General features: G+C 41.8%; 1 protein-coding gene across 2 annotated transcripts in view; it reads left to right on the top strand.

Moving 5' to 3' along the window:
* Positions 1-10538, top strand: part of LOC114559521 (solute carrier family 45 member 3) — a 44746-nt gene extending 34208 nt beyond the window's left edge. For both annotated transcript variants that reach the window (XM_028584179.1, XM_028584180.1), the window contains exons 3-6: positions 2948-3138; positions 3634-4297; positions 9200-9465; positions 9708-10538. In XM_028584179.1, coding sequence (XP_028439980.1) covers positions 2948-3138; positions 3634-4297; positions 9200-9465; positions 9708-10151 — 1565 coding nt within the window. In that variant the 3' untranslated portion in view covers positions 10152-10538. The remainder of the gene's footprint in view (positions 1-2947; positions 3139-3633; positions 4298-9199; positions 9466-9707) is intronic.
* The last annotated feature ends 1494 nt before the right edge of the window (positions 10539-12032 follow it).

The raw sequence follows: 12032 nt of genomic DNA, 5'->3' as shown, positions 1-12032 counted from the left end.
AGTGGTTAGGTGTGTATTCCAGTCATGCTTCTTTGCTGTGGAGTTTATGACCCCTAGTGGTGGCGCTGTAGGGCAATGTTTTGATTAGGAGTTCCCCATATGATTTATTTTCTGTGAGAGGACAGATATGAATTCACATTATGGCCGTAAACACACTATTTTGTGACATGACACTGTCATGAACGTGTCATAAACGTTATAAACAAGTCATAAACGTGTCATTTGGTTGGAAGACACCATGGTACACGGGGTGTGGGCATACAGAACCACATGCAATATCGAAAAACGACCCACTCTTGGGGATAGAGTTTGACATTTGAAAAGTACCCTGTGGACTTCTCATTAAAGACAATTTTGGGTAACACTTTACTTGAAGGTATCGACACAATCGTGACATGACACTGTCATAACTATGACATGACACTGTCATGAACATGTCATAAACATTATAAACAAGTCATAAACGTTCATGACTTCTGTCATTAAGTGTCATTTGGTTTGTGTCATGACAAGTTGACATTGTTTGGGTTGTTGATTATGACAACTTGACATTAATCAAAGTGACATTACCAGAAGATGTATTTGTCATGACAACTTTACATTCAATTTCTTTGGAGTGTCCTTATTAAGACAACTTGACATTAAACAGGATGACATTATGTCAAGTTGTCATGACAAAGACATCCTCTGGTAATGTCATCCTGGTTAATGTCAAGTTGTCATTAAAAAGACATCCCAAACAAATTTAATGTGAACTTGACCAAGTATTTGTCATGACAACTTTACATTAAATTTCTTTGGAGTGTCCTTATTAAGACAACTTGACATTAAACAGGATGACATTATGTCAAGTTGTCATGACCAAGACAACTTCTGGTAATGTCACTTTGATAAATTTCAAGTTGTCATAATCAACAACCCAAACAATGTCAACTTGTCATGACACAAACCAAATGACACTTAATGACAGAAGTCATGAACGTTTATGACTTGTTTATAATGTTTATGACATGTTCATGACAGTGTCATGTCATAGTTATGACAGTGTCATGTCACGATTGTGTCGATACCTTCAAGTAAAGTGTTACCCAAAATTGTCTTTAATGAGAAGTCCACAGGGTACTTTTCAAATGTCAAACTCTATCCCCAAGAGTGGGTCGTTTTTCGATATTGAATGTGGTTCTGTATGCCCACACCCCGTGTACCATGGTGTGTTCTGATTAGCCAGACCGACGACGTGTGGAGGATGAGCTCAGGGTGGGTTACCTTCAGGCAGCAGGCCATCTGTAGGAACCATCACCAGCAGTCAGCCATGATGGCAGAGGGACACATGCAGTTCACCCCCTGGTAGGGCAGGCAGCAGCATAGAGGTTGAAGGCCTGTAGAAGGCAGGCTGAAAAAACAAGCAATGCCAGTCAACCAGTCAGAGAAGCTGTTGCAAGCCACTAAAACAGAACAGAGATTTTATCAACACCTGTTATTTTTGGCATGGGATACTGTGAAAATCTGCTTGCTAAGTATCAGTGGAAATGCAATGTGCAATTTAAGGACTTTTTTTTTAACCAATTGGATAAGTGTGACAGTGTTTCAGACGAAAACACCATGTTCCTCCAACGCATTCTGTCAAACGTCTGAATTTATTCCTTCTTTGTCCACACCCGCTTTGTCTTTGCTGTTTTTCCTCTCAGTATTCTATAGGGGTGTACAAAAAAATCTAATCACATTCGTATCGCAATTCTAGCTATTTTTTTAATTATTTTTTTAAAAGGTTATGTCTACTGCAATCACATGGGAAAAGTAACTACATTTACATACTGTGAATCTTTTTTTAAATCGAGAATCGTTTTTGAAGCGAAAAGAAATTTTGAATCAAATCTTGAGCCTAAAAATCAATATTGAATCGAATCGTGACATTTTCTGAATTGTGCACCCCTAGTATTCTATAGGGGTGTAACAATACATCAAGCTGGACCGATGTATCGATTCAATCCTCAACGATCAGAGATTATCAATACAAAGTGAGAATATACATAGCACCGTCTTTAAAGTGCTCATATTATGCTTTTTGGCTTTTCCCTTTCCTTTATTGTGTTATATATCTTTTTTATTGTGCATGTAATAGGCTTCCAAAGTGAAAAAGCCCAAAGTCCACCCCAAAGGGACTTACCATCTCCAACAGAAAACACTGTTCACAAACTGCTCCAAACAGCTCTATTGTAGTCCAGCCTTTACTTCAGAGACCAACGTGGTCACTTTGTTACACACGTTATAATGCTTGCCTAGCTGCTAGTGTGGCACACCCTCATACTCTGCTTCTGACTGGCTAGTAGTCCTTACCTAGCTACTGCGCATGTGCGACTCCCAACAAAGATGGAACAGAAGTGCGAGGCCTCACTCTGTAGCTAAAACAGAGAGCTCAACACACAGGGTGGAAAGAGGAGCAGCAGCAATGTGCAGTACAACAAAAATATGGTGTTTTTTGAAAATTAAACCATGTAAACCTATTCTGATATAACCTCTAAATAAAATGATGAACCTGAAAATGAGCATAATATGAGCACTTTAAGATGTGCCTTTTTTTAATTCCCACTTGTGTTGCTTATTTTTTGATTAAAAAGAGTAGTTTGTCTTTAATTTAAATGTCTGGAAGAGCTTATTAAAGAAATTGTCAAATCCTAGTTGTTTCTTTTTGTTAATATATATAAATGTTGTTATGTGTTAAATGGGCTTATGTATTGTCTCATGTCGGTCGCAGGCCCCTGAACTGAATCAAATTGAAATCGTATTGTGGCAGACTTTGTGATATCAGTAAATATTGTATCGTTCTCCAAAGAATTGAAATAATATGGTATTGTGATAAAACATGTGATTTACACCCCTAAAATTCTATACGTTGTTAGTGTTGTTTCTGACTTCTCCTGTTTGTCACCGCCGGTTCTGTCCACAGGTATTGGGCCAGTGCTCGGCTTGCTGTTCATCCCTCTAATTGGCTCAGCCAGTGACCACTGCAACAGCAGTTACGGCAGACGACGGCCGTTTATCTGGCTGCTGTCTTCAGGAGTCCTTCTGGCACTATTCATCATTCCCAACGCTGACGTTCTGGCCGCGCGCCTTGCCTGGGGTGGGCGCACCTTCCAGGTAGGATACCTGTTCATGAATCAAATGAATTAATAAATTGTTCATTTCGAAACAAAATACAAAAGAATAAACAAAACGCTTAAAATAGAAGACCCAAAAACAGTTCACTATGAATACTCCTACATAAATACTCCTGTCGGAAAGGGAGTAGCAGGAAGGAAAATGCTTTTCCTGTCCTACCCTTTTTTGAAATGTCCATACCTTCTACATCTTTAATTACAAAATAACCCATTATCAAAGTGTTTTCAATCTCTCGTTTTTCAATGTGCAACCATACCCCCATATAACAGAAAACATCATAAAAATCCCCAAAACAATGTCGAAAAAACAATTGCCAATCCATCAATCAAGTTACTATTCCTTAATTAAATCATTATGATTATTATTATTATTATTATTATTATTATTATTATTTGTGATTGTCATTTTTTGGAGAAGTCTACCTACAAAGCACACAAGACAAGCACTTAACATGTGTTCTACCGTTTGCTACAGGTGGGCTTCCTTATCCTTGGGGTGGGGCTCCTTGACTTTTGTGGGCAGGTGTGCTTCACCCCACTGGAGGCTCTTCTGTCGGACCTGTATCGGGACGAGGAGGACTGCAGCCAAGCCTTCGCCATGTTCTCCTTCATGGTCAGCCTGGGAGGCTGCGTGGGCTATCTGCTCCCAGCGCTGGACTGGAGTCGCGGCCTGCTCTCTGTTTACCTCGGTGGCCAGGCCGAGTGCCTCTTCTCCCTGCTCATCCTCATCTTCATCACCAGTGTGCTCATCACCATGAAGGTGTCCGAGGAGCCCTCGTGTGCCAGCAGCGGCGTGGCGGGCTCTGGGTCTTTACTGGAGTCGGGAGCCGTGGCGATAGAGGCCGGCCGTTGCGGTGTGCCGCGCTCGTGCTGCTACCTGCTGAAGTGCAAGCTGAGGCTGCTGAAGTCGGGACCCTTGCTGTGCCTGTTGAGGACGTGCTGGTCCATGACCCCGGCCATCTACAGGAGCTACTGCCACGTCCCGCGTGTGATGAGGCAGCTGTGTGTGGCTCAGCTCTGCAGCTGGATGGCTGTCATGTCTTTTATGCTTTTCTACACAGACTTTGTGGGGGAAGGGCTGTACGAGGGCGTGCCCAGCGCATTACCAGGAAGTGTGTCCAAGCAAAGATACGATGAAGGTCAGCTTTCCTCTTTATACAGTATGAAAATGTGTTATGTAATGTGTGAGCTCGTTTTCTCATGTCTTCAACAAATATCTTTCTAAATGTGCAATACATATTACGAGATGGTACTTTCATTAATATCTCCATGTTGATTTAGTTCCAACACTGTTTACAATTTGACATCAACCAGAGAAAAATGTAATTACTGAAAGCATAGTTTAAACAAAGTTTCATTGCGCTTGTGAGACTCAAGACATGTCCTATCATCATTAGGGGGTGGGACAAAATATCGATACGGCAATATATTGTTGGCCTTCTTCGTGCTGTACAAGAATCCTTACGCTGGCGCCAAATATCGATATTTTAATGAATAAAATAAGACGTTAAAAGGTCATGGATATAGCCTGTTTATTGATTATCGCAGAATTGCTGTATTGGGATATTATCGGTATCGTGAGCCATGTATCGTATCGTGAGATACCCTGTGATTCCCAGCCCTAGTCATCATGGCTTTCACCTCCACCACCTTTCCACATAAACTGGCTTAGGGTCCATCCTGGCTGTGCTGTCTGCTCTGTCACAGCTGGGCAGGATGCACTCACATTCCTCGGGCACAGGCGGAGGAGAGACGGAGCCTGTGTTCCTGCATGCCTACATGCCTTCCTGCTGCCCTCATTTTGGCTCCTGTCAAGGTATAGGACACGTACAGCAAAGACAGCCGTTGACTTCATTGACGCCAAGACTTTAAATGAGATGGTGAAAATGTTGTGTACTGTAGTTATGCCACTGAATAATAAGTAAGACATCCTTTGGGTATACTTTTCAATTTCAATTCACTGCAAGGAATTGGAATGGAAAGGAAAGGAAAGGAATGGAAAGGAAAGGAAGAATGACGCGGAGGTGAACGGATGTGAGGCAGACCATCTCGTCCGTGTTGAGAAGTTGCAGATGTATTAGCACAGTGGGCCATGTCTGAGTTTAGTGTTTTAAGTCACTTTTTTTGTCACATGTTCAGCAAGACTTCCTACCTTACACCATATGCCTCTCCATTCCTTTGGCTTTTCCATTATCTCTCATTGATAACTATGTACTTTTCAGCTTCCCCAGCTTCAATTTTATCAATCCTTTCCTACTACTGTCCACCTGTTTTCTTTTCCCCTTATCCTCGTTCTCAACCTTTCCTCTCTCGCCGTTCTCCCTCTATCATTTGACATTTTCATCCCTCCATCCACATTCTTTTCTCCTCCCTCTTTCTCTGCCTCTATCTGCCCCCCTACTTTGTTTACTTTTTACTTTCCCTCTATCTCTCCTCCCTGTGCTTGCTGGACCACGAGGAATGTCACACTCACGAGGAATTAATGTCAAGGAATCGGCTCACAAATAACATGTTCATTCAAGTCAGGTAGACGGCCAGAGCACACAGTTCTGAGGTCTGTCTGAGCTGTGTTTGTTTAATCTGAAACACCTTGGATGTTATTAAACCACATCATTCTGCCTGCAGATGTTCCTCTGCATCAGGGTCATCTGCTTTGTCTGTAGTTGAATCAACCTTTTTTAACTTAATTCTTTTAACAGTAACAATTCTTTTTGTGATTATCTTTTCTCCCAGTTTTTTAATGCAAAGCCGGTATCTGTGAAGCTTGTACTACAGAATACTGCAGTGGTTCCCCTGTGCACAGATTCGGTAGCATTCTGGCTCGGTCCCATATAACGGAGGGCTTGAATTTCGGTCCTCATTAGCTTCTGTAGTGTTTGTAAAGTGGGCTCGGCAGCTTTGCTTTCCATGAGTAATACGAGCCACATACTCCTTTCACATAAGTCATTCTCTTCTCCGCTGCTGAACTTCTGACCCACACTTTTCACTGAGAGCAAGCTGAGAGATCAGGCTGATAGCAGGCCTAAATAAATAACAGTCCAGACATTTCGTCACTCCAGCTTCCGTGGATTAGCACTATAAATGAAAAAATAAAAAATTGAATTAAAGGGTGAAATAAATATGTGGTTAACAATTTTCCCACAGCGAGCAAAATCCCATAGTTGACTAAGATGTAATGTAAGGTGGGGATATATAGACCAGAAAGGGGGAAATCCCACACCCCCTCCCCAGCAGATCACACCCTGTGTACAAGTACTACTGTAGTTATTCATTTCATCCAGATGCTGTTATATAGCAGCAGTTCTTTTTCTTTTAAGATCATTTTTTTGGGCATGACATGCAGCAAAGGGGCCACAGGTCAGAGTCCAACCCAGGCCCGCTACATCGAGGTGTAAACCTCTACATACGGGTGCCCACTCTACCAACTGAGCTATCCAGGCACCCGGTGAGAATGTTTTTATCAGATGCAGGATATGATACATAACAAGCTGAAACCCCTTCACTGATTTAACTGTTAAAATGTTAAATTCCCAAATGAATACATTGATTCCATGCAACCTAAATTAATCTAATTTTGCTGAGGAGTCTGCAACTCTTTCTCTGTTTAAACCTCGGTCAGTTGGTAAGACCTCGTCCGCATGCTTGTTGTCTGTCTGGCTGAATGGGCCACACTGGGGCCAGGGAGCACACTGCCTCAGTAAACAAGAACCGGCCTGTGTGTCTCTTTTGGCCTGTGTGTGGCTTTTCAAGGATTTATCTAAGGCAGAGATATTTAACAGGGGGTCCTCAGAGTTACTGCAAGGTGGCTGCCAAATTTTGTTAAATGTTTTTTTTCTTTTTTCACAAATTTAAATTAGGGCTGCACAGTTAATTACAATTTTATCAAAATCGCAATATGGACTAGTGTATCCAAATCGCAGAGAGGTGCAATATTTGTTAAAGGCAAAATATGTGTCAAACCGTTCTGAGTCAAGTATTGTGGTGCTGTAGAGACGTCCCGGCCTACAAATCCCATCCTACAGACTAAAGAAAAGATCCTTGTTTGGTACAGATCCTTGGAAAAATCACAATCTAATCACTTTATTTTTTTAAATATTATTTTTGGGTGAAAATGACAATAATGATACAAAAATGATCATTCCCTCCAATATCGTGAATCATATCGCAATCGTTATATCAGTCAACATAATCGCAATTAGATATTTTCCTCATATCGTGAAGCCCTAATTAAAATATGTCTGAAAATACATTATTATGAATCCAACATATTAAAAGCAAAGTTAAACTGGCCTATTTGTGAAAAGAAAAAACAACCATTTAATTAACACACTGAAGATAAGCTTACTTAGATAGCCACTATGGTAGCCGTACAGTTAAGCTTAGGGATTCACTGTGCCCACATGTATGTTTAACATTAAAACATTATGTATCCATTCATTTTCATTCATCCAGCTAGGGCTTGGCGATTAATCGAAAATGTATCGACATCGAAATTCTGAAGCTGTTATCAACGTGTTTTTCCCATGACGATACTTTCAATAATTTATATCTGTTGATAGGCCTACTTTCTCCTTAAAAACATTCTACCGCATGTGCAGGGTCCAAAATTAACACTCGCCAGTCGCCAAATGTGGGGGTGGGCTATTTACATTTCTATCATGCAAAAGAAGTTTTTTAAAACTTTATACAAAAAAACACAGTGTCCGTCATCGAATCACAAAAAAAATTTAATAATCGTTTATTTATCGTTATCGAGGTAAAATGTGTAATTAATCGTGATTTTGATTTTAGGTCATATTGCGCAGCCCTACATCCAGCCCAGTTTAATATGCAACTCAATTGTATACAATATATGTAGGGGGTCCCTACTCGGCCTCTCTTTCAGCTTAGGGGTCCATGAAAAAATAAGAAAAAAAAGTTGAAAACTCCTGTTAAAGGTGCTCTAAGCAATGTCATGTGTTTTTTAGGCTACAACATTTTTTGTCACATACAGCAAACATCACACTATCCTCTAGCTACCTGTCCCCTGAACACACTGTAAAAAAAACGTGGTCTCTGTAGACAGCCCAAGCTCCACAAACGGCAACAAAAACTAGCCAACCTGCACCACCAAACATAACAAACAGTCTTTCAGCGTTCCAGCCAATAACTGACAAGAAGGATTTGGGGGCGGGGGTTGGGAGCGTTAGTGCGTGGAAGCACGGAAGGGAGGGAGAGGGGACTGGATGAGGAGGAGGGAGGGGCGAGCCGGACTCGTTTTGTTTGAAAATACTTTGAACGTCAACAAGAAGTGCCGTCACCCAACATCGCTTTAGAGCACCTTTAATGCTGTCTTCGAAGGTCTGAGTCATCCCAAAGTGCCTTTCCGTGCCGCAGAGTGCCTGTGAATTTCCCCAACCGGATCTCTGTCTATTTGTTTATGGGCTTGAGCAAACATAGCTCTAGCTCATCCAAATATCCGTTAATGCATCACAGTTTAAAGTTGACGTAGAGTTGTCACGCATATGCCGTGCATCTTTCACAGACGTGGCCGTAGAAGGAAATAATTCAAGATAAATGGATGTTTCTGTCCTGACAACAGAATAGGACAGTGTTTTGTAACATGGCAGTCATCGTTACAGCTTTGTCTGTGTTAGAAAAAGTATGCTTAGAGCGGTTTTTCTTCAGTTTCTTTGTTAAACCATTTGCATCCAAACTGCTGTTTTAGTATTTCTTTCTTTCATGTGTTACTCATGAAAGCTGAGTGACCTTGCAAAGAGCACAGGATGTTTCCCTCAGGGCAGAGCGCATAATGTGGAGGAGATGCCGTGCCTGACCAGAGATAAGGAGCAAAGTTACTGACTGCATGAACGGAATAACTAACTTGACTCTCAACTCCTTTAAAAAGACACTGTGGTGAACAAAGTGCTGTAAACTGACACTACCAGTGATTTTGTCCATTCTTTGATAAATAATTATTCTAACAGAGGGTTGTCTGAGAGAAGCTATGAGTTTTATGGGCTTGGCTGGTTGTACTAAAAGAGACTTGTTTATTCGTTCAGGTATCCGTATGGGCAGTCTGGGCCTGTTCCTGCAGTGCGCTACCTCAACCTTCTTCTCCCTGGTCATGAGTCGTTTGGTTCGCCATTTTGGCTCGCGGTGGGTCTACATGAGCAGTATGGTGAGCTTCACGGTCTCTGCTTTGGTCATCTGCCTGTCCAAAAGTGTGGTCTTGGTCACTGTAATGGCGTCCCTCACTGGCTATGCGTACGCCACACTGCAGACTCTGCCCTACACACTCACCTGCCACTACCACAAGGACAAAGAGGTAAGCAAATATCTGCGCATTTATTTACAGCTTTCAGCGGTGATCCAGAATGAAAAACTGCAGAATTTAGGACAGTTTTTCTGCTGTTGGTGGAGATGGAGAACATTTGAATTATTTTTTTTTTCTGTGGAAATCTGCGTAAAAGATTCCGTGTGGGCCTGCTAATAACTTTCTAAACAATGATAATGTGTTGACAAAATCTGTATGATTGATAAATTGACTCTTTTCTTGTCTCATTTCAGGCCTATATGCCAAAAAGGAAAACCAAAAGCGTGCATAAAAATGGTATTACAACCAAGTGGGACAGTGCGTATTTGACTCCTGTGGAAGAAGAGGGCGGAGTGAACCACAAAACGGGGACTCCCTACGGGCATGCCTTCTTAAGCCAGGACAGTCATGAGTACTACCCGGGTCCACACTGCCAGAACGGCTCATCTCACAGCTCCGGTGGCACCGAACAGGACGAGGCCGATTCGGGGTACGAGAAACGTGGTGTCTGTTTGGACTTTGCCATCTTAGACAGCACCTTCCTACTATCTCAGGTTTTCCCCACCCTCTTCATGGGCATGATCGTTCAGTTTGCGCAGTCCGTCACTGCCTATATCGCCTGCTCGGCCATCTTTGGGGCCGTCGCCATCTACTTAGCCAGTCAAATCATCTTCGACCAAAAGGACCTCAAAAGCTAAGACTTGGATGCGAAAAAAAATGTGGAAAGCGATGGAATAGCAAACAATCTATCAATCATTCAGGTTCTATGGGTGGAACTCAACAATGCACTACTGTTTCCAGAATGCCTTGCTCTAGTACTGTGGCTTTGCTAATTATGAAAGCTCTGTGTTAGGGAAGTGTGTGTGTCAGGTTATGAGATGAAGTGGTTAACGAAAGAAAATTAAACAAGATGCATGTTATCTGCCAATGATGTGCAGTTTAGGCTGCATTCACACCAAATCAAGTGTTGCGGTGAAAATGCCAGTCCTCCCATTACTTTGAATGTGGGTGGTGCGTTTAATCTGTGGCGGTGAGGACCGCAGGGGATGCTGGAACAAAAACGCAGCAAGCCCTGTTTAGCATGTGTTCACACTGACATGATATATATATATATATAAAATAAGTATATTAATGTCGATATATATATATTGACATTAATATATTTATTCATGTAACGTCTACCTGTTAAGTCTGTTTCAGAGCATCAGAGAGAAGTGCAGGCATTTAAGTGGCACCGAAATCTGCGTTGCTATGTAGATACCGGTCGTTAAGGCACCAGTGCCGTATTAGCTCCAGGATTCGGTACCCAACCCTAATCGAACCCAGACCACTGCGGTAAGGACTCACACCGCTGCACAACCATGCGCTAATTGCCACAAAGCCAGGTTTGGTGTGAATGCAGCCTCAGAGCAAGTACTGTTTCCTGCCCCCTGAAGAGTCAACACCACCTGTGTGCTCTCTATACTGAATTCAATTGAATTCTCTAAAAATCTCTCTAAAAACATCTTTTCTGTCCAATCGTCTTTTTCCTCAGGTACCACAAACAGAGCTACTGTAGAACCCATCAACCTCAGACACACACCTCTAACCTTTTCTGTGTTTTTGTAATGGTCTTATCTTATAAGTACAGTCAGTGTTGTACTCAAAACAAAATGTTAAACCGTGTTGGCTTGCACAGACTCACCTGCAGCATCACTAAGCCAGTCTGGAGACTAGTCCTCATCTTATTGAGACAGGCCTGTCTTTCTTTCTTTCTAAACAGCAGAATGGAAGGATTAATGCATTGTTTCTACCTGTTCAGAAAATAGAATTACCAAGTGTCCATCCAGGGTAAAAAAAACACACTTCAATACTTCACCTGCAAAATGATCATTTGTATATTGATTCCTCCCTCAGTGAAGAAAACTTTGTTATTGTTGCATGCCTTCACAGTGAACAGAGAATCAGAAAATGGACACAACTTGTGCAGTATAATCCTGCGTATCCACTTTATCAGACCAGTATCCCCTTTAAAACCCTTTTGTCTCAGAACTGTGGCCTCCAAATGAAAAACAAAAAATGACAGAAGTGTTGTAAGGTAACCTAAGGGTTTCAGAGAAAATGCATGTGTTTGGGAAGTACTGAGCATACGGCTGGATAATACTGCACGACTTGTGTTTGGGTTTTGTAAACGGATGATAGGTGTAAACTGAGCCCTGGGTATCCTGCTCGCAAAATTACGAATCCCACTATAATAAAGATACATAGTTTGTACAGATCCCCCCCCCCTCTCCTCCTCAATAGCATTTAAAGCTACAGACACAGAAATGGCACATCCTAAGGAAAGCTCGTTGTGGGACTATCTCTAGTGGCTGTAATTCTGCACCAAGGCTGAATTTCGGGGAAAGAGACTTCAGATACAGTATTAGGGGACCACTAAGGTCTATATAAAAGAGACTTCAGATACAGTATTAGGGGACCACTAAGGTCTATATAAAAGAGACTTCAGATACAGTATTAGGGGACCACTAAGGCCTATATAAAAGCATCCAAAAAGCAGCATGTCATAGGACCTTTAAGCGGAAATCACCGTTTTAAAT

Source organism: Perca flavescens, chromosome 8, assembly GCF_004354835.1.
Source record: "Perca flavescens isolate YP-PL-M2 chromosome 8, PFLA_1.0, whole genome shotgun sequence".
Lineage (NCBI taxonomy): Eukaryota > Metazoa > Chordata > Actinopteri > Perciformes > Percidae > Perca > Perca flavescens.
The sequence above is the reverse complement of the archived record's forward strand: the minus strand, read 5'-3'. Positions and strand labels throughout refer to the sequence as shown.